This window comes from Sitophilus oryzae, unplaced genomic scaffold (assembly GCF_002938485.1).
Source record: "Sitophilus oryzae breed Bouriz unplaced genomic scaffold, Soryzae_2.0 scaffold_177_pilon_pilon, whole genome shotgun sequence".
Classification (NCBI taxonomy): Eukaryota; Metazoa; Arthropoda; class Insecta; order Coleoptera; family Curculionidae; genus Sitophilus; species Sitophilus oryzae.
In genome coordinates, this window is record NW_022146479.1 from 7,894,641 (window position 1) to 7,919,407 (window position 24,767).

The 24,767-nt window shown below is 29.0% G+C and overlaps 1 protein-coding gene across 2 annotated transcripts in view; it reads left to right on the plus strand.

The window, feature by feature from the left end:
- LOC115882458 (probable G-protein coupled receptor CG31760) overlaps positions 1–24,767 on the plus strand; it is a 216,307-nt gene that overhangs the window by 108,751 nt on the left and 82,789 nt on the right. Inside the window, exons 1-3 of one of the 2 annotated variants that reach the window (XM_030900526.1) lie at positions 1,128–1,181; positions 6,370–6,553; positions 21,880–22,000. In XM_030900526.1, coding sequence (XP_030756386.1) covers positions 6,375–6,553; positions 21,880–22,000 — 300 coding nt within the window. In that variant the 5' untranslated portion in view covers positions 1,128–1,181; positions 6,370–6,374. Of the gene's footprint in view, positions 1–1,127; positions 1,182–6,369; positions 6,554–21,879; positions 22,001–24,767 lie in introns of those variants that run through there. The other variant, XM_030900525.1, reaches the window with a different exon arrangement.

A 24,767-nucleotide genomic window follows, 5' to 3' on the forward strand; every position in this document is an offset into this window, starting at 1 on the left:
AACTTGAAAAAAAATTAAGAAACACATTACTAATAATTGTATTAATCAATAATAAATATGTAAAAATATGTAAAAATTAAAAAAAAAACTATTAAAAAAAGTCGCCTTGGCTAGGATTCGAACCTACCTTACTACGGCTTCAATATCATAGCAGCGTAAAGTCCTAACACTTTAACCACGCGGCTACCGAGGACTTCAACATAGATACATTATCTATGAAAATTTCAACTGTCTAGCTATAACAGTTCATAAGATAGACCTTTGTGACAGACGGACGGACTGACGCACAGACGGACAGAGAAGTCTTTATATTATATTTATTACCATAGGGTTCTCGTTTTTACCCTTCGGGTACGGAATCCTAAAAAGACCTGATAAGTAACGAAAGAGTCGAAAGTCCTCCTTGCCTTGAAAAAGAAGCAAGATGTTTTTGGAAAAAACCCTAGACCATGTTTTCATCTATTAACTTAGACAGCCTTTTGCAATCTGTTTTAAAACGATGTGAAGACAACGTTTTACTCTGGATTTGACCTCATTTCAAGACTGCGAAGTTCGAAATGCTGTTATAAAAAAGGAATATGTATTTTACAAGTTATAAACGTTACTACAAGTTATACTCTCACTCAGCAATAATAGACAACTATGGGCCAAATTACAGGAAGATTATCTAAATAGGTATGGGTGGCCTACACCATAATTGGCAATGGTTGAATAACCTGGAAATAATGATAATGGTACATACAAAAATGGTGAAACTTTATAAAAATTTAAACTTATATTCTATTGTATGGCAATATAACTGATTGTGATTTTTTCAATATTTGCCAGGTTTACGTAAATTATTTTTCTTTTATTTAGGTTGAGTATTAAATATTTTTAATTTTCTATATTAATTTTTATTTTATTATATTTACATATATCAAATATAGATATTGAGATGACTCGCTTATTTAAAAATAAACATATTTCTCTAAATCCAAAATATTCAATCTAAGACATTCTGTATACATAAATAAGATTATTGATTTTCAAAATATTAATCACAAACTAGAGAGAGAGAAGTCGGACAACGAGCAGAAACCATAAATGTTAGGTAATAGTTTTTAGACTACCGTTCAAGACGCATCGAAGTTATTTTGGTTTGTACGTTTTGGTTATTCTGACAAAGAATATTGTTAGAGGTAAAGTAAATGTTTCCTTATTATTTAGATAGTGTTAACGAAAGCATACATATATTTTATTTCCCTGTTGTAATATTCTGTGCTAAAGTTTTTCCTTATTTATTTAATTTGAGACCTATATCAATATATACAGTTCTCGTGTTACAGTTTTGGTTATCATACTCCTCCAAAACGATTGACCGATTTTGATGAAATTTTATATGCATATACCGAGTGCGTCTCAAAAGTGGCTCAGCCCTATACCTTTTTTATTTTTGTAGTTAAATAAACCAATTTGGTATGTTACTATATGACATAAATTAGGCATATTCATTTGTTTTCAATTTTTTTTATTCAATTGACGTATTCAATTGTTTTCGGTCACTTCCTGATAGCCAATCGGTATTTTTTTACTTTATTCGATAGATAATAGCACTATGAATAGAATGACTATCATATGTCAACTTTTGACATTTTCACATATGGTTTATTTGAAATTATAACAGGCGGTTCATAACGAAAATTTGACTAGAAATACCAAGTGTGTGGTATTAACTTATTCGTAAAAAATGCTTTTTTCAAATATGCTTATGAGCCACCCTCGTTCCATTTGAAGAAATTGAGATGTAATTAAAATACGATTTGGACAACTTCAAACAGGCCAGGACAAGACACTAAAAACATTAGACGATCAAATCTATTTTTCCAGGCTCATTGATTATAAGTTAGTGTTTTTAACATAGCCATGGCATTCTAGATTGAAATTTAAAATACGATTTTTTATTAAGTGAGAATGTCAAAAGTTGACATGTGATATGTTATTCTATTCAGAATGTCATTTTCTATAGAATAAAGTAAAAAAATAACAAGAGTGCTAATTAAAAACCAAAAGTTGTAGTCATTTCCGGTGAAACAGGAAGTCGCCGAAAAGAATTGAATACGTCAATCAATCCTAATTTATGTCATATACTAACATATGTACCAAAATCTCTTTTTTTGTCTTAAAAAATAAAAAGTTATATCGGTGAGCCACTTTTGAGACGCACCCGGTATATATATATATATATATATATATATATATATATATATATATATATATATATATATATTCAGTAGGTCTGGAATAGGTTGTTATCTATATTTTATACCTCTAAGTGATAGTGGTAAGAGTGGTCCACCCCATTTTTTTTTATGATATGGCATCAAAAAATACATACAACCCTACATTTTCACCCTTATACCATCAACCCCTATTTTTTAATAGCGATATTAGTAATTCATTAATTTTCAACCCCGGTCGATAACTGACCAATTGCCACTTGATCAGTTATCCCCGCCAGGCGTCTACCGTTGTCACGTGTGACCCAGTCAACAGCACGGAGTAAGGATGAGATATCTCTCACGCAGTAAGTCGTTTCTCACTCTCTACAGTTTTCGGCCATTATTATTATTATTTGTTGATCATTCGTAACAGTGACGTTTACAATGCTAATTTGGCAATGAAAATGTACTTTTAGTTTCGGGATGCTTTAATCAAATAACGTCAGAAAAAAATAAAATCGAAATCTTCAATTTTTTTTTCTAATATCTACGGAACTACCCGGAATTTTGAATATTTATAAACGGCATATTATTAGGCATATTAATGCACAACTTCACCCTAATTTAATCATCCTCATATCTTTTATAGTATTCAAGTTCCCAATGGTTCCAATGATCCCAATGGAAGTCGAAATTGAATTACTCTGTATAATATAAAACTCAAAGAGATTACTCGTAGTAAGACTCTTGTCTGCTCGAATTTTTCCTAACGATAGGTGTAGTTAACGTACTCCTCGAACAAAATTCATTTCGAGTTTGCCTCGCCATCTGGCTGGTAAGCACGTCCTAGCCCTACATTTAACATCTGGATTGGTATAATTTATTTGTCTATGTTCTTTTTAATAGCAGAAATTCCAGAAAAAGTTTGCAAGGGTTATGCTCTCCAGTTTCCGTTTCAGCCAAGAATTCCTTAAAGATTTTTAAATAAAAAAATCAAACGAGCTTAACGTCTTCAAATTATACTTTATAATCTATACAGTATGTCCTCGAAGGATTGTTTTTACAAAGGGAAAAACTTTTTTATTATTGACATTTGCTTGTTCTAAAATGGTTAATCCCGTTTAATTCTTTTCCAAATATCCATATCGTCATAAGTCCTAAAAATTAAAGGGCGTTTCTATGGTAATGTAATTTTGATTCCATTCTTTGAGAAATCGTTATAATTAATTTTGATTAAAGTCATATTTTTTGATGTTGTTAAAGTATCACATTTTCCGATAACTATTATCACCCTTTCCGTGGCATTGAACTAAATAAATGTTGTGCTTTTTACCATTTTAAATCAGGAAAAAATATGACGTTAATTAAAATTCGATAAAAAAGAATGAAAAGGAAATTATATTATCATACAAATGCGTCTTGATTTCTAGGACTAGGAAAAAATTCAACTACATTTTCATGTTTTTTTTTTTAATTTTTTCTAAAACGGTATGGAAATTTGGAGTACAAACGGCATTAACCATATCAGAACAAGCAAAAATGTTTTTATGAAAAATGCATTTTTCACAAAATATCAGTAATAAAAAAGTTTTTTCTCTTGTAAAGACAATCCGGGGACATACTGTATATCTAAGGTTTTTTTTAGATAATCAGGAATAATAATAATCGTTATTTCTTTAAAACATACTCGTATTAGCTTTGTTAATGGTCCATTATATTTTACTTTTACGATTTCCGGGTTTATTTTGGACGTATTTCATCTAAAAATGTAAGTTTTAATCATACATTTTCTAAACCGTCGGAGTTTCGTATTGAAAATGTCGATTTTTTTCTATTTAGAGTTTCGAATTGAAAACGAAAGAAAAATGGCAGATGATACTTAAAATAGAAAAAACTGTACGGGATATTCTTTAGTAATGAAGCTTTTTATTCTGCGAACTATAAAATTATTCGAGTTGAAGCCAAACTTCTGTTTTTTTTTATGTGGTTGATTATAATATTGTATTATTTTATTTAAAAAACTTTAATAGACAATAAATGAAATAAACTGTCTTATAAAACCAAGTCAGGTTATCTCATTTATTGTCTATTAAAACATCTATTCAAGAATTTTGTTATAAATTGTTAGTAGCAATATCAGACATCTTTATTTCTGTAATAATTTAATAACTTGGTAATTGCACGACACCACAATTATAAAAGAATAATCTACCATTTCGTTTACTAAGTAAGAATATCGAACAGTTCGAGCTACCTAAAATTCAAAGTTTGAAGTTTGTGACATTTCCAGAAGTACCTTAGAATTTTGATGATTCAGTGAGTCAGTGTCGAAATTAAAGAAATTTGATAAGCGATAATTCATAAACTATTTCGTCATGATTACTAAAAAAAAAGTCAAAAGTGCCGTTAGTTGCTTTAAGAAAAGGATGCTTTATATATTTGAAAAATACTCTGTATTACGTTACATAACCTTAGAATAGAGAAGCAATTACTGTTTGTACTTGAATACTTCAATAAACGCCAAAAATTAATATCATGAACTAACAGAACATAAAGTCGATTTTTGCGACATAGAAAAGGTCATTATGTAGACAACGTAGACCTAAGTAATTATTAGGTTAATAAAGAGTGGGGAGAATATAATTCATATGTAAAAGCGCGGGACCTATTATGACAGTTAACAAGGGAGCTTTTAGCATATAGTTGTCGAGACATATACGATTTTTAAGTGGGGCCAACTTGTTATCTTCTGCAAACCAACTATTACAAATACCATAATTTAATCACTATTATTTTACGACGATATACTTAAGCACAAATGGTCATATTAATAATAAAATATTCAGGATTAACGACATCTAATGTAGTTTAAAAGCTGAAAATGTTTTAGAAATAGAGTCCTACTTAATAACACATTAAAAGTTCAGTCAACTTGAGTTAAGTAAATTCTGAAATGTTTTATAAGTTTATGTCAACCAGCCATTTCTCAAGAAGTATTTTAAGTATTCAAGGAGTATACCGTATGATCGAACAAAACGGCGTCAAAGACGGCTGGGGAATAACAGTCGGTGATAGTTTTAGTGAAGTCAAACTTTAGACCTCATATATCAAAAGTTGGCATAAAACTTGTCAAAAATTAACTTTTATCTATTTAAGACACTAATTATAGAAAGATTCAAAAAGGATAGAACGTTTCCAGGCACATAAATATATTTCCAAAAAAAATATTTATTCGTGAATTTTAATCTACATTATTTAAAATTCATTTTTACCAAGTATAAAAATAAATTATAACCTTCTTAAGGCAGTCCGTGCCATTAAAAATTATAAAGCCAAAAACACTAAATAAAATTCATTATATAAAATATTAAATTTTGATCAATAAAGATGCACCTAGCCTGATGACAATATATATCCAAAGTATTTAAAACACTGTTGGATGACACTATAATTAGTACATTGTAGTGTCATGCTAGTGTCATGTATATTATTTATCTATTGAAACTAATGAAGAACTGCATTAAAGTAATATTTGCCTCAGTATTTCCTACATTTATAAATATTTCGCAGAGCATGTATAATTTTTTACTTTTAAAACTCTAATATACTCCATAAAATGTATAACAATTCGGATGTTATTACTCAGAAAATAGAGCAGTAAAATTTAACATTGTCTCTATCGTATTAATAGTAATTTATGTAATAAAATACCATAAATGAAAGTAACCTAAACGCAGCTTATAGCCATAAAATTTTAGAACTAAAATAGGGGTTGATAATGCATTAAAACTACAATCAACTGGGATTAATAAAATTACCATTAGGTCCTTAAAACTTACGTGTGTTAAACACTAATAAACCAAAACATATTTTTAGCATTAGAGAGTTACCGAAATACCTATAATACTAACCGATACGTATACAATTATAGTGGATAAAGACTTGTAGCATTAAAATCGCATTGTTACGCAAAATTATCATTAAATAAACCTGAACAAACGTTTAAAAATTAAATAAAAATATACTTAGTTCTAAATATTCACTTTAGTAGTAAACTCGAATCGTAGCCTCTTTAATTATGTTCATATCAAGTTTAAATCGTATATTGTATTCTTCATGTTTGACACTAAAAATAGCTAAATTAATAAAATATTTTGTTTCATTTTAGGTTACATGTCATTCAGATTTAACGGGTCTTCGCATGATGACCGAATACCAGATGAAATATTAACTGTCACATATGAAGATGGTAAATGGTCAAAACCCTACTACGACTGCGGAGGGGGAAATATTTGGATGCTCACCTACACAGTTCCTTTTTTTGGATTCACAAATAATACGTACTTTTTTAAGTAAGTAGTTTTAATCATAACTTTTTACATATTACTTGACATCATCTCTCGTCCAAGGTATAATCATAATATACTATTGTCTACATATTTCGAAAAAACAATTGATATCATGTAAATAAAAATAAAAAGCGAATTATTTCTTCTGTTTGTTGTACTAAATCGCATACTTCGATATATACGAAATGTGTATAGTTATTTATAAATTATTCCTCTCTATAATAAAATAATAGTATTCAATTTATAATTAAATTTAATTTCTCGACTGCCCGTAGGCCGATGTGTCAATAAAAATATTTTTAAATTATAAAACAAATACTATTTATATTAAATCCAATAAAATTATTAAACATATTAAATAATTCTATATTTAGGCCACTGATTGGAAAATTTAAACACATTTAATATGCCTGATAAACCCAATCGATTTCAAGTGGCGTACAAAAAAAATATTTGTATTTAATTAAACTTTACTCTATTTTTACAGAAAAATTACTAGTTTAAACAAACAGTATACATAATTAGTTATTATATACCTCATACTTTAATATAACCATTAGAAAAAATGTATGTGCTGGGGAAGCACATGTAGGTTTTATAGCCATGATTGATGGTATTATACTTCAGACCAAAAATTTTTTTACACGAAATGAGACACTTCAAATAAGTAAGTGCAAATTATATTCACGTAATCAAGAAGTTAAATAATACTTTCAGTGAATAGCAACAATATGCGATTGTATTTGGTATGTCTCAGAGGCAGAAAAATTTCTATAGCAAGTTCGGTTCTATTTTCATAGAAATTTATTATTTCAAACACTCGTACAATTTTTGTGTATTGTCAAACAAAAGTATGACGAATAAAAAGGGAGTAATGCCTTTGTCGTTCACGAAATGAGCTTTATTACATTTTATAAAAAGGCCAGTCTTGTTTAAATAACTTTATAGAAAAAGGCTCAACAATATTATTGCCTCTCTTCGTATAAATTTACTGGAAGATAAATTTAAAGAAAAATGTAACTTGAAAATAATTGCAGTCGGGTCTACTGACTGGAAAATAAAAATAGACAACATAACATAAATGCAACAATTTATCTATAAATTATATTTTTATTATTTAAACATGGTACCGGATGGGCCACTAAGAATAGCTCTCGGCTGTATTTCGAAAAGAATTAGCAGTAGAGCCTTCGATAAAATATATTTATGACTAAAGAGATCATGAGAAATAGCTGGAAATTATTTTCAAGCTCGTAGAACAGCCGCTAGAGTGCGCAATTGCTATGGCAATTAAGAAAATGAAATTTTGCTGAGATAAGGGATTATAGCAACCCTTATCGCTTCTGAGATTATCAAAATGTTGATCTAATAACACTTCGAAGTTTAAACTTTTACTTCAAAAATCACTATTTTCCCAAGCTTACCATGACTTCACTGAGGCTTCGTGTATTGTTTACTATCATCTAACATAATGATATTCTGGTATATTATCGATATTAGAAGAAATTAATTGTTTCTATTTTATGTTTTATTAGATTGGTCATAATCAAAAGGGCTACTGATACCGTGTTATAAAAAGTAAGGTAGTTAAGGTTTTCTCATTTATTATATTTGTGCTAATATCTTCGGTTTCAAAAAAGATATCAAGATGGGGTTTTCGCTGACTTAAGCTTTTATTTTTCTTTACTCTATTTAATATAATTTCTTTTGAAAAAATCACGCACTATTTGCTAAATTGTAGAACAGCACCTACTATCGTCTACTATCAAATGCATATTATTATTGTTCATATGGTAGGTACAATATAGAGTGCAGAATGCTCTTTTCCCACCACTTCATTTTAGCAGATATGACAAAATGATTTAAAAAATTGAAATATCCTGAAAATTATGACAGAATTATTTATAGTAGACACATTCTATAGAGATTCATGTAGAATATGACATTCTACATTCTACATTTATAGTACCCCTTATCTAGGCAAAATTTTATAAAAATATAATTTTTTTATTTGCCGTAGCAGCTGCGCCCTCTATCGGCCGTTCTAAAACCTTGAAAATAAGTTCCACCAGTTTCTCATAGTCCCTTTAGTCATAAATAATTTTTCCGCATGCTCTACTGCTAATACTTTCCGAGATACAGCCGAGAGCTCTTCTTAGTGTAAGACCCTGTACATAAGGGACTAATTTTAATCCTATATCTTAAACGAAAAATGTAAGAGGGGCTATATCAAAAAACTTTATTTGCAACATAAAAAAGTGTTTTAAAGTAAAAAATTACGAGGAAAAATAAGAGCAGTTAAGATTGCATTCTTAATACTTTTTAATTACGGAATCCTTGAAAGTTTAAAAACATACGAAAAGTGAGCTAATGGATTATGAGATAAATATCGACTTCTAACTGAACAAAGTTGTTTACACGAGGAGGGCAACATATCGGTTAACGGCAGTAAGAAATTCAAACTTATGTAAGATCTTATAATCTCGCCGTCGAGTTTTAAGCTTGGGTGAGCCATAATAACACCAGATTGTATTTCTAAGTCAACTTGATGACGCTTATTTTCTATATATCGTACGTACTTGTTTCTATAAATAAATGGAGATAAAAAATGAGGATGTGTAAATAAGATAAAATGATTTAAATACTAAATTAAGAATTCGAAAGATGAGTCATTGTATTTTGAATCTTTTCCAAAACTGTATTTCAAAAATTTGTGATATACGATGCTACACCTAGGTGGCCAAGGTCCACTCAAACTGTTTTTTTTTTTCTAAATATTAAAGGACCATTCTGTGCCGGAAACACTGCAAATTATAATGCCTATTGCGTGTGTGTTTGTCCTCTTTCTATATCTATACCCACTCTCCTATCCCTGTACCTTGTACCAACTTGAGCAGGTCCTTGATAGGATGGAAGCATAGTTCTTCCGGTACTATGCTTTTCCAAATAGAAATTGTTACTTATGATCCAGAGCCCCGTAGTAACATATTATGTGTTTCGTTGTTTTAGGATCTTAAAATTAGGTCTTTGGATGAAGGTCTTGCTATGCCTGTGCCCCCCTCATTCTCCAGCGTATGGTTTATTTTTTTCCGACTCAGAGTTTTACTGCACTGATAATAATAAATAATAACTACGGGATATACATTTCGATATTCGCAATGCTGGCTCTGGACCAAGACCTGGATGACCAGCTGGTTGAATGATAGATCTAACAGGTGTTGAGTAATTTGGTAAAATATGCAAAACAACAGATCTTGACTTATATTTTAGCTGAAGTTATAAATAGATATAATTCAATTTATTTTTATTAACACCAAAAAATACCTAATGCCCGATTCTGTAAACATATTTCCTGTCTAGTGACTCATCAATCTTATACAAATAGCGTAGACTAGACAGGAAATTTCTTGCTACGGAGCTTACAGAATCCCACTGCTGGTTACTCACACATTCACAACTTCAAACAACGTAAAAGACGAAAATAAAAGAATCCTGATAAACTAGAGCAAACTTCCACACTTTTTTCAAATTGAAAATTAATTTTCTTCCATACAAAGAAATGCCTGAACAAAAACTTGTTTCCATATAATTTCAATGAAATATACAAAAGAATAAAATTGTATCTAAAAATACCGGTGTTTTATTACAAAGCAGCCATACACAAAAGTTGATTTTACAGCCTAATATTTCTTTATATCTAGCCAAAGAAAATTACTTCATATATATTTCACAGCAATTTAGGTAGCTAAAAATCCTCGCGATTTAGAGTCGCACTTTATCCATTGAGCGAACATTGAAGCGTTCAGAGTTAATAAATCTGATAAAAATGAAATTAAGACCTCATAAAGCAGCAACCTTGTGGAAATGGAGCCAACTCAGAATTTATGAGGGCTTAGTCTAAGTGTAATCTCTAGGACATTACCCACTATGTTCTAAAATCGTTGATACGCTAAGATATATCGTATGTGTTAAATAATCTAGCTCTTTACAAATGCTTTATAGTTCCTTTAAATTACTTTTGTTTTATGGATAATAAAATTTAGAGTTCATGAACAGTTTCAATATATAAAGTATCCTTTAGAATTATGTATTAATAGGAGTCTATTTATAACCATTAAAATTTTATAGTTATATAAGACCACTATGTAAACGATATATTTAGAGTAATACATTAATTGATTTTAGTAAAACAAATGCTTGCAATTCGAACATTAATGGCATCATTACAAATAACAATTAATTTACGCAGTTTACCTAATTACCAAGCCACCATAAATAAACAGTAACTGAAAATAAAACGCCACAAGATAAACCCACCACAATTAATTTCAAATAGTATTTATATACCAATATACTATTTAGTTAGAGCTTAATATATTAAATATTTTTAAATTCAGTGTACGTATCAATACACACATCAATAGCATTCTGAACATTTTTAACTTTCACTTTGCAAATCGTAAACTTCGTCCAATAAAAAACTAGGTCTCATACACTGTATTTGCATATCATGCCGCTGGCTAGATCCGGAAAACGGCACCACGTAATATATTACAAAACGAAAAAATAACAAGAAATGTTTATATGGATATGCTTTATGTGCAGATAAATTTCAAGTCTAATATAAAAGTATAAATGTAAACTGATTTAGACTACGTTTCAATAAATCTAAGGTTTATCTTAGAATTATTTTTTTTTTCGCAGCAGTTTCAAGTTTTAAATACCTATACAGGGTGAGTCTTAAATAAGTGCAAATATTTTCTCGATAAAAGACACATATTTTCTCTTTACCGTTTATCAAATAAGTCCAAAATAACCGAGTTAATTTCCAAAAAAAAAATATTTTGCTTAAATTTTGAGAACCAATGGATCTCTTCTTGGTTTTATTTCTTGTAAATTTAATCTACTGCCTATGTTGCCGTATATCAAGATTATATTTTTTAACTAAAAAAAATTAAAAAAAATAAAATTTTCCCTAAATATACTACCCCTATAAATATTTGCATTTATTTAAGACTCACCCGGTACTTACTTCTTTATAAGAGATTATTTCTCCATAAGCAAATAAAACATCAGAAACTATAGACAAAGAAGCCTACTACTTATTATAAAAAAAGGAATGTCGAACGTTTCCAGACACACAAATCTATTTCCAAAAAAAAACATTTCTCCAATTTTAAACTACACCATATAAAAATCATTTTTGCGCAATAAAAAAAATCAAGTACAATCTTTTTAAGGCCGACTTATTAAGTAAGGTAAGAGCCTTTAAAAGACAAGGAAGAGTATGAGCCAAATGAAGAACATCTAGGGCTTGACCTCGCTAAAATTATCATCGATTGTCATTCCCCAGCCTTCTTTGACGCCGTTTATTTTTCGATTGTGTGGTACATTTATTTCTATAAGACGAATCAGAAAAATTATATTTATTTTTGGTGTTGAAACTATCTGACCTCTTATAAGGTTGCAATTATTAAACTATATTTCCTGGTAACTCACAGACAGTTTCTAAAAAACTAAACGAATGTTACAAAACCTACGTAATTAAACCCATAGCATCTATTGTGTCCTAACAAAGAACTCTCTGGAATTTGCGCTCTAAAGCTGTAAAGGAAGTATTTAATCCTAAAAGTCCAAATTTTACCACTTAACCCCACTACGCTGGCATATATTGAAGCTGTTAAAATATTTAAGTTAGTTTTAACGTATATTCGTGGACTATTACTCTCAACCACAGATAAATTGGGCAAATATACTTTAGGATCAGACAAGCTAAAGGCATACGTCGAACTCTGAATAGTAAAGAACTTTTTTATTTTATTTTTGGGAAAACTTTATTTCTTTATTTATATTTTCAGAAGATCTGAACGTTAATAGAATTAATTCAGTTAAATATCTTTGCAAAGAAACATTAATATTTATTAATATATATAATAAACTAATTCTGAATAAATCAAAGGGATTATTCTGTAACAGCCGTTAAGGTTTTTGCCGAAATTAGATGCAAATGCATTGAGATTGTAATTACGGAAGGCTATTGAGATGCCCAAGTCACGTATTGAGCATGGACGTCAGTTGACGTCCTAAATACTAACTGTTTATGTGGCCATAGATAAATTTACTAAGAGGTCAAATAAAATATTTGTGTTACTCTAACAAACATATTTGTAATAGTAAAATATCATTAAATCAGAAATATTATGAATAATCTGAGGTAATTATTTACAAAACGATTGTTGAGAGTTTTTTGGAACAGATATGTTCTGTTGTTTGTAAGGAATATGATCAATCTAAGTATATACAAGATTTTAAATTCGTTTGATATTCAGAGAATTAATTTTCGAAGCGTCACCAAAACTTGTAACATAAAACACTTAATCCGATTAATGCTTTTTATTACTACACGATTTAGTTATAATTGTTTTGGGTTACAGAAATTAGAGTATTATCTCACACATACTAACGCTCTATTTACAATTACATTCATTTCGTTAATGTAAACTAACAATAACAATGGGTCAAGCAGACATTAGCAAGTTTGCTTATTGCTTCCTATAATTGATAATATAATTATTTAAAATAATATAAGACGTATAAAAAGTAAATCGTACAGCATTTGGTGAATAACCGTAAAAATGAAATTTCTGATATTTAAGAAAATTGGTAGATGGCAAAAATGTGATGGCAATCTAACAACTTTATTCCTCTGGAGCATAACTTCATGAGCAGGTAGTAAAACCTGCAAGTGCATAGTTCTGGAATGGAATTTTTTATCACTTAATTTTAAAAATTTCATCCATACTTTTAATGTGTTTCCTTATTTCTTTGTAATTATTCAGAACTGAATACTATTTTATAGCCTATAAACTTTTGATTCAATAAAGCCATACTAAATTACTAGTCATAAACAGAACTACTTACAATAAATACTTATTATCATCATTAAATAAAAAATTGGCTTTAACCATAAAGCACTTCACATTTTAATATTATAGCTCTATAAATCTTTATTACATTAGTTTTAAAAAAGAAAAATAATAAAATTTGCATTGATATACGTGTTTCTAAAAGTAATTTGGCTTGAAATAAACTTTTTTCCAGCGAAACCTACATCTTACTTCCTTTTTAGACCAACTAGCGAAAACATGGTTACTATTTAAAGAAAACAGCTTCACATAATGTAATTAGTTGAAAAAGGCCCAGAAAACTTTAGAAAGGAACTTTGTTGATGCGATTAAACAGAAAAATTAAGTTTTTTGTCAACTTGTTCATTAAAACTAATTAATTTCATTTTACTTTTGTCTGGGCTTAGAAATAAACCAAAGCAATTTATTTAAACATATTATTTGTTTGATTTGTTCAGAATATTTTTATTTATATTTAAAATAACTAAGGTCGAAAATATAATCAAATAAACTAAAATATTTTATCAAAGAAAGAAGCAAAAAAGTATTTAAGTTTTTATGTTTAGAATTGAAGCAATACGATAAAATTATGTTTTTTTTATACAGGGTGGTTCGAATTTTATTCGAAAAACTTTGACAGCATATTCTGCAGATAAAAATAAGTACAATGTCTACACACTGTATCGCCGAAACGAAGCCTTTGGGGACATACATATGTAATATGCTGACGATGTTTCCCGAATACAATTCGGTCCACCCTGTATATTAAGGTATAAATTATATATAAAAAATAGCAGGTTTAGTTGTGACTGACCAAGTTAAGAAAAAACTATTAAATTTAGTGATGATGCAGTCAATAATTACCACATAGGCTAATAAAACTACTTATCAATTTGTCAAGCTTTCGAGAAATTTATTCCCATCACCAGGACAGTTTCTAAAATATATAAAAAAGGCATTAAAATATTGCACTTGTATAAAAAACAAAGTTACGATGAGTTAATTAAAATATATAATAAAATATATATAATTTATACACCCTTCTTAGCTGTATCGTTTAGAAAGACAAACATTCGCCGTTCTTTATATTTGACTGCTAACGAAAATTTATATGAAACTTAACTGTAAATCTGGAGCAATTAACAGCACCGTACGAAATCAAGATTTAAGGGCAAAAGAAGACAGAAAAGTTTCATATTTTGTTCAGAACTGTATCGAGTTTTGTTTCGTGCATGCACTTTCGAAACATCCTCGTTTTAAAGACTGAAAATGTGTTAGAAATTTTGTTTCGTAAAATTTACGGTTGCATTTACCGTAAAAAAACTACAGCGAAATGTTTAGCGGACTGAAGTTATAGTTTTACATCGAGAAAGGATGATAAATAGTGCCATTCCTTGTTTTTTAGTACCTGAAACTTTTTTATGCCAACATAAATGGTTTATCTTTACAAACTACTATTTATTTTCATCTAAATTCATTTTATCTAAAGTTTCCAGTCTTTGATTCCTCTTAATTTAAAATACAAAGGCTTATCAACACTGTCTCATTAAACCAATATTATTCAAAGGGATATTATAGATATCAAATTTGCCTACAGCGGCTTCCCCATAATATCAAATATTCGAGTTTATTCGCTTATAGATCAAAATGCAAGGAGAGATTACTTCCGAATCAATGCCAACCAGAATAACCTTATAGGTATTGTTAATACAAGGCAGCTGGAAATAATTTCTATGCCTTTCTGACAGGTTCATTACCTATAATATTTTGGATATATCGCCATTGAAACAGAATACATCTAAAAACTCATTTTTTTTATATAAAATGACACTGTTGGTATTAAAATTTCTTAATAGCTTTTTATTGAAACAAGTAGGAATTAAGTAATCGGTAATTTAAAACATGGAATTACCGGTTACCTTTTTCTTTTACCGTTTTTTACCCATTATCTAGGGTTTTGGGGCAAAAATACTTACCGGTAATATTTTGGCGTGTTTTTAGGACATTTAACCGGTAAACCAGTAATGAAATCCTAAGAAACAAGAAAAAGTTAAATTAAATGACTCAACAGAAACGATAGCACCTTAACATATTATATTTAATCTACTGACAGTACCACATAAACTAGATTAATAAATATAGCACAAATTAAATAGAAATTATTTCAAATTCTTTATTACTAATTTCCCCTTCGTTCTAACTTCAAAGAAAACATCTTTAGATATTAAAAATCTCAAGTACTAAGAAAAACATATTTTATAAAATGTGCTGATGCATTTAGAACAAAAAACTTTGCCGAGAGCCCTTAGAACGCGACGTTATTGTTTCCAGGCTGGAAACCAAGGAAAATGCTTCCATTTATCGTGTTACATTATTTTTGACTGTATGAACTGAACTTTTTCCACTTTTAAAACGTTATCTTTGTTATTTTAATTCAACAGCTTCGGTCTACTTGCCTATCTTTCAGCTCAATTTATTTTTATTCTGCAGGTCAGAAGTTTTGCAGTCGAATGTTTGTTGACTTTATTATAGTGGAAAATAAAGGTTAAATATCAATTCTGTACATTATATTATATTTTCGGCTTAAAATTATCAGCTGTAAAGTTGTCTCTTTCTCATATTACATATATCTTGGAGAATAAAATTGAGTTATTACAATAATTGATTTAAATTCAATAATTTGTTAATTGAATTAATAATAATTAAAACTATACATAAATTAATTCCATCTTTCAGAACAGAAAACAAACTGGTTAAATTCTAAATAAGATATCTTATTAAGGGTGATATTCTATTAAGAAAATATTTTATAAAAATATTAAGACGAGGCAGCGAAATGTCAAAGAACACCACAGAAGAATATTTGTTTTTCATTATGTCGTCAGTCTGCTCCTAAATTATTTTGAATAAAAAAACTGAATAGACTAAAATATGTTTGCCTTTGCGACTAACGTTCAAGAAGATATACATGCTTATTTTGCCTAAACTCAATTTAAATTGAAATTAAATTTATAGTGTGCCGTTTCATCTTTGAGTCTGTAGGCTACAGATAAGAAAAAAATCAAAGGAAAATAAATTAAAACCAAGCAAGTAAAAAACAACAAAGCATTATAACACGTACTTTTTTGATACTAAACACAAAGTAATACTAAACATAAAAGATATATTTTGATAAGCTGTCACCAACATTTAGCCTTAAAATACGCACATTTAACAGCAGTTTTAATATTTTACGAAGCCTTTTCATAAAATTCTGTAAAGGGATACGCGTGTCTATATTTTAATTGGACGGACCATCAGGGTATCCATTATACTCGTTTTTCTCAGAAAACAAAATCTCTCTATATGCAAATAATCCGAATATCATTCCTCATGAATAATTTGGTGTATGGGCGTTTTTAATCGAAAGCGATTTTTATTAATTATTAACAAATTAAAATATTTCTCATTTTATCCTTACTCAATTACAGAACTTCACTATGCCTAAGTGAGTTAAAAAAGCAGAGTAGCCAGTAGTAAAACCACCTAGTATTACACTAGTGTTAGAGGTCCTATAGAATTGTGCATCTATTATCTTATAATAGATGGTTCCCTTAATATTAGGATGATTTAATCTGAGTCAGTTCACAAAAACTGCGTTACGTAAGAATACGAGATATATTCATTATTCAATAAGAAACCATTGTAGAGATTAGTCGTTGCTATAAAATACTTATTCTCCTCTAAAGAGCATTATTATTTGAGAGATTCCTAATATCAGAAGTGGGACATTTTTTGTGTGAATTTATCCGCAGTGAATACTTGTACTTTTGATTAAAAATTAGTGCCATAATTGGCATCAGGAAGACCGACATACAGAATGGTCGAGTGTTGTTGTGATGTACTATAGAATTGTGCATCTATTATCTTATAGTCGAAGGTTTCCTTAACATTAGGATGATCTAATTTGAGTTAGTCTATAAACACTTATGAGATATATTCATTATTCAATATGAAATTGTGGTAGAGGTGTCAGAGTTGTCACTATAACTTTTTTATTTTCTACTAAACAACATTATTATTTGAGAGATCCCTAACACTAGTTAACTCGAAAAGAGGAAATAAATCTATATTTGAATTGAACTACGGGAATTATGTTTTCATTTTAATTCTGGTATGAATAACGAACTACATCTGCATACGAATAATTTAAGCAATCCTTCGTATTATTTCGCATACATCAAATAATTATCTACGTACTATAAACGCCAAAAATACATTCTGTCATCAAATAAAGCTAAATAATTTAGTTTCCAAATCAAATAAGATATTAATTAATTCGCCTACTCTTGTTAAATAATAAAATTAAATTGAAAATAACTGTTAAAATCAATAATAGCAGTCACATATTTTAAATAATCTTTATAATAGCCCAAATATGTGTTTAGCAGTGGCGAATGGTCCTAAAGGACACAGTGGCACGTTCACAGCGAACCACCAAAATGAAATAAAAATATAAGAATAAAGAGAAAATTAAGTGCATTTTAAATTGATTGCACGATGATATGTTAACCTGGTACTTCTAGACGATTAAATAATCTTGACAGGACATGTGGCTGTCAAGAGCTACCTGAACAAGCCCAACCTGTATCAAGGAAGTCTCTACTGCAGACTCTGCGATAAAGATCCTGAAAGAGCGGAGCACATAATATGTCACTGGGGGGCTCTGGATTGCAAGTGACACGTACTATTTGAGAGAACAAGGCTAGAACCTGAGAATAACTATGCTCCCGTTCTATTAAGGACATGCACAAGTTGGTGCAGGGTACAGGGTACAGGAGAGCGAGCATAGAAAGAGGACAAAGGCAATAGGCATTACAGCTCGCAGTGTTTTCAAAACAAGACGGCCCCTTATTATTAAAAAAAAGCATGAAAACGATAGGTTTAATGAACTAAAAATTGTAGATACGTTTTTTACTCGTGAAGGCTGCGCACACACTCCTTTAGAACTCCCAAGCCGCCTCTGATTGAATACAATTTTTTATAGTTGTTAGCTAAAATTAGATTAAATTTATCTGTTATAGTCACAGGGAGTATAAACACTCCACTAAGCTTTAGAGAGAAAGCTAAATCTAAATTTGAATTGGACGGTTCACACTTTCCATTGTATTCCGTTTTCTCTTGAATGAAAGGCAAAATATCTCGGCATGCAACTAATCGGAATAAAGCACAAACATGTACAATGGACGTTACAAATCACAACTAGCATTCAACCTAAAATATGTAGATAGTTAAATTAAATTGGAGAAAATTAGTTATTTTAATCAAACCTACATTTTGTAATGGTTTAATCTCGGGTTTAATTTAAATATATCAAAATTAATGTATTACTTATACAGGATGCGCTAGAGTTTGCAATAAGTGAGAAATATTTAATATTATTGAAGTTATAATTTACAGAATTACTCCATCATGCCCAAAACAAAAAAAATACATATTATATGTCGTCCATAGACTGTCGTGGCTTTTTAGGAACTTTCTTTTTCATATAGTTAAAGGGTGGTGACTAAATAGAAAAAGGAAGATAAAAGTTGTTCAGAATACGATTTTAATTCTCTATAATATTGATTATCATAAATGTGCAAAAACTTTCAAAAATTACCATTTTTTTATATTTTCCGACAGATTTTCAAAAGAAATGTATATTGTTCGCTATAATTACATTGAAACAACAGAAATTCATTTACAACTAGCAGAAAATAAGCAATAAAACAAACTTATTAGAGAAAAAAATGAATACATATCCACAGTCTGGATATCGAAAAATATTTTATGCTCCTACATGTAATCAAGATAAACTAATACTATTTCGTATGCATTATATAATCACGTACTAGGAACGTTACAAAGCATACTGTCATTATACCAAAATAGGTCATCTAGGGTCCAATTCGAAATGACTAAACATTAATTAAACCAATAAGGGCAAAATCACAGAGGCCTGCATTTCATTATAAACATTTATTAATTTTTTTATGCAAGCATTTCCCAAACATTGTATGCAAATTACTTAACTGGTATCATTATTCTCAAATTAGGTCAAATTTATCGTTTACGTAGAAAATTTTAGGGCTACTTTTAGGCTGTTTTAGAAGGTTTATTAGCTGTCATAAAACTGTATAAACCTTATAACCTTTTTTACTAAAATAAATACCATATGATCGAAAAAAACGGCATTGTAGATTGACTTGGTTGGGGCATGACAATCATTAATTATTTTGGCAAGGTCAATCCCTAGACGTCATTTACTAAAAATTTACATAAAACTTTTCCGAAATTATGGAAAGATTAAAAAAGGATAAAACATTTCCAGACACAGTCTATTTTCAAAAAAATATTATCTCGAATTTTAAACTACACCATTTGAAATAATTTTTACTCAATATAATAATACTTACAACCTCCTTAATGCCAACTGGCAGTAAGGTCCATTGAATATAAAGAATAGTCAAGTTATCATCTCCAAAGTTATCAGTAGTTATTTCTAGCCGTCTTTGACGCCTTTTTTTATCATATGGTATTATTTTGAATAACCATATTTTGCAGTAACACATTTTATTTTAACAATTCAATTTTACCAGCTGCCATATTTATTTGATATTAAAACTGTTATAGTTTTAACACAGCTCTAATTGAAATTCGCATTTACTGAAATTTCTCTTGATTCAAAGTATATTTTAAGCACTTGTTAAAAGACCAAACAAGTTAAATTACAAATTTCAAAGTCTAGAGGCAAATTCATTAAGTTTAATTATATAGTTAATAGGTTTTCTTATAAACTCTACCAAAAGACACCTTGGCTAATAGATTTCAAGTAAATTAAGTGATAAAGGTGATTAATTATTCAGTTTGTAGTGCGATAGCATTAAAAACGAGCTATAACCAAGAAAAATACTACTGAATAAAGATTACGGCGTGTAAATCGACATTGATGGGACAAAAAATAAAATAAGAATTATATCATTAATCTTTATTTTTTATATTTAAGTAATCTAAATTACAACAGTATAATATGTCACATGCACATACAGTTCAACTGTGTTTGTCAAAAACAAGCCTACTGTTGGCACTTCAGTTAACAGATGCACTGATGTTAATAGCCAGTAATATGAACAGAACTGTTAACTGAGCATCCATTCAATTAATGTCATAATCGATTCATTATGAACTAAGCATGGAAAAATTTGTGCCTAATAGTTTCAATCAGTTTTAGCTAAATTGTATTTTAAATTTAGTTGATGAATGTTACACACAGTGTACAGAAAATACTAATTAAGTTATATTAGTTTAAATAAATTAAAAACGACATACTTATCTCAGATCGAGTTTGTATACTTCCTATGTTTGCTGTTCTCACATTCCAGGACTACTAATAAAACTGATCGTTTATTTTGAATAGTAAATAATGCACTGTGAAAAACTATGGCCATATTCTTACCAGCATCGGGGCATGCATTGAAAATTTGCGAGAATATGGAGATTCAAATCGGCGCCACCCGATGCATTCTGGCTTCCCCGAGGACCAATTTCAAACCATTTCAAATTTAAACATGTCCCTACGGGCATGTCCTGCGTCTTGGCAAAAGAACCTTTTTTTAACACCGATAAGTTTTAAATTAAGTAAGACTTAAACATAATGAAAATAAAATAATTTTCGAGTGTTTAAGTTTGGAAAGATACCGCATGAAAAATATACTATAAAAATAGATTTATTATCGCCTTGTGTATACAGATTTGTGTATACAGATGTTTTATATCGATATTCAGAACACATTATAATATAATTATTAATACCTATACTTTTCTGTTTGATTTGCTTATTCAAAAAAGTCTTCTGGGTATTTTGCAAGTGTAAGAAAATCTACAAAATAAAACAGTTATTTTTTGTAAACACTGCTGCGGTGTTCTAACGGAAACCAAATTGTCAGCGGTATTTTACTATAATAAAACAAATTTACTTAACTGACACAAAATGCTTTCACTACGTCGGAATAAAAAAAACACAAAGAACAAAGAAAAAAAACTATTTAAAATTTATCTAACTACAAATTTTATGTGTTATTTGGTTTTTAATAGACGGATTAGTTAAAAAAACTGAATAGAGTTCTTGAATAGTTGTAGTTCCATATTTTAAATAGTTTTTTTTGTTTTCTGTGTTTTTTTGCTTTCGAAGCATTTTTTGTCCGTTAGACAAATTTATTTTTTTAGTAAAATACCAAGTTGGTCTTCGTTGGATCAACGTAGCGGTATTTAAAAAAAATATTTTATTTTGTAAATTTTGAAGACATTATAGTATATTAATAGATTGATAGAAAGCCATCATTATATGATGTTTTATAATTCTAACATATATTTTTGTATACGTAACGAAGAAATATTTTTTAGGGGAACCAGCGGCATCGACATTGATCTACGTCATGTGGATATTGACCAGTGTCCAACTCCAGCGGGCGAAAAGAAATTAAACATATTCGCAGGCTCGGCAAAATGTAAACCAACAACCAAGGTGAGTTAGCATTTTATAAATAAAACCCTATTTAGATCCCCTAACACGAGGGCACGCTGTTACCTATTATTCATAATATCGAAGTATACGATTCAACACTTCTTTTCTTTTAATTTTGAGTAGAGGTCTGTAAAAACATTCTTTATTTCAAAGAATTCGTTAAACATTATTAAAATTAAAACTATTAAATATATACGTATGTTTGAATACACATACATATATCTAAAATTATTGTATATCGATAAATAGAGCATCTAAAAATACAATTAGAATTAAATATTCATTACGTAGGTATTGTTCACATGTTTTGAACAAACTATAACAAAATATAAAATAACATAAGGAATATTTATTTATATTTTATTATGCTGTGCGTATTAGTAGTATTTTAGCTCTTCTCTGTATTCTGATCACGCCATTATCGTATAAAACTGCCACAAGATGTTATTTGCTTCAACGTCTTTTAATTTTACCAAACAATCATATGTAATAATTTTGGACATATGTGTAGTAAAAACCACAATGTATAAAACTATTTCTATGGCCAGAACTCATAGGAAATAAGCCATAAAGCCCTTTCTAGTTCATTTAATAGGATTTCTTCAAAGAAGAGACTAATTTGTCTGTTACTGATAGATCGAAACTCGTTCATTTTTATCCAGTAAAAAAAGATAAAGGATTAAGAAAGGAAAATATTTAACCCAGTGAAAAATAGAGGGAAAATAAAAGTCTTATCTTCCTACAGGCAATGCCATTTATTTTTTCCGTTAAATATAAAAATAAATGATATTTATCTAGATACTGTGCGATAAATCTTAATGCATAATGAATAACATTTTGAACGAAATTACCTAAAAAAATGATTGTACACAAGAGCGCAAACAGTTCTAAAGAGTGTCATTACTAAAATGGATTATACGACATAAAGAACACGTTGAGCTATAAATATTATATTCGTTATAAAAATAATTGGGTGCCGCATACTTGGTATTTTGTATTTTTTATTAAAATACTTTCTATAAAAGATAAAATCAATATGCTATATATGTTAATTTGTGGAATATACTGGGGAAAAGAATACATTAATAATATATATATATCTTAAAAAGTTATATTTTAAATCAATCTAAAATTTTCCGTATGTGTGTATAAAGCAAGTTAAGAATTTATTGTTCGCTATGTGTTTTCTGGGAATAAAATATTTGTTCTCTAAGCCTGGAATATAAGCTGGTCAAATACGCTTGACTCGTGTTATTAATCATTAGTACGGAACATTCCTGTTTTCATTGTGGTATGAAAACCTGAATTGGTTAGTACAACCGAGATGGTCCTAAAATATTTATTTTATAATGTACTAACCCGTTGTTCTAATAATATTAATTTTATTTTATTATAATATATCGTGTGGTGCATCGGAAAACGGGACATAGGAAATCTCATCTCTCCATATGATTTTATGCAAAAGTTGTATTAGACATTTTGTAGTTCGTATTATAATTTTACTAATTTGTAGCTAGATTATTGCAAATAATCTTTATTCCAAATACTCTAGGCATAATTAAAACTTTAAAAAAGTGTAATAAAAATTTTGCATAGAATTGTCTGCGGAGATAATATTTGGCCATTTTAAAATTTACATGAAATTTCCTATTTTCCGTGTTTCAATTCACCATACGGTATAATAGATTACTTGTCTATTATATAATCAAAACTTAAAGTCAAAATAATTTGACACGATAATGCCGCATACGCCAGATTGAATTTGTGCATCTCTTGTAAATAACAAGGCCCCATATTGCAGTGACAACAGGTTGACATGGCAGACTGAAATTATGTCCCGCAGAGACCACAATCTGACTACTATCTGTCTGTTTATGCCGCATTTCTCAGTATTTTACGGACTATGATTCAGATTTTCTTTTACAAAGTATATAATTTTCATATATATATTTCTTAAGTATTCTCAAACAAAAATAAATATTTTTTGTAATATTTTATTTATAAAATATACAAAAATTAATTTTATTTAAAAAAAAAATATTGCATAGACCCAGTTAATATACAAAGTTCAAAATCTAATTTTTACATATATATTTCAGAAATATTAACTAGTAAATAAAATAAATTTTTGGCCTTTTTTAAGACAAAATATTAAAAATACAAGAAATGTTCAAAAATCAAAACTATATAAAGTAATTACTTACTTACTTTAGTGGGTCTGTACTTACTTTCCTATAAATATCTTAATCTTAAGCCATACAGTGTGTTCAAAATTCTATGCCAAACTTTCTAAAATATAACATGCTCTTTCTTGTTTTTTTTTTTAAATGGATTGGTGAAAAAATTTTAAATTTCTAGGGGCCAATTTTTTTTATTTTAAAATTCTTTAAATACAAATCAATTTTAATTAAAAAACGTTCATTTTTTAATTTTCCATCTAACAAAGAGATAGTATACGGGGTTCCATTTAAAGAACGAAGAAAAATCATTTCATATTTTAAAAAAGTTGGCATGGTATTTTGAACACCCTGTATGGTTTAAGATTACGATATTTATAGGAAAATATGTACAGACCAACTATAGTAAATACTTAGTAACATATTTAATAATATCTTAGAATTATGTAAAGTGAGACAGGAAGCCAAAAATGTAATAATATACCGGGTGTTCCATTTAAAGAAATAATACCTATCCAGTCACACTTTTTGAGCCAGCTTGTAGAAGTTAAAATAGTTTCCTGATGTTAAAATACATTCTAATAAATACT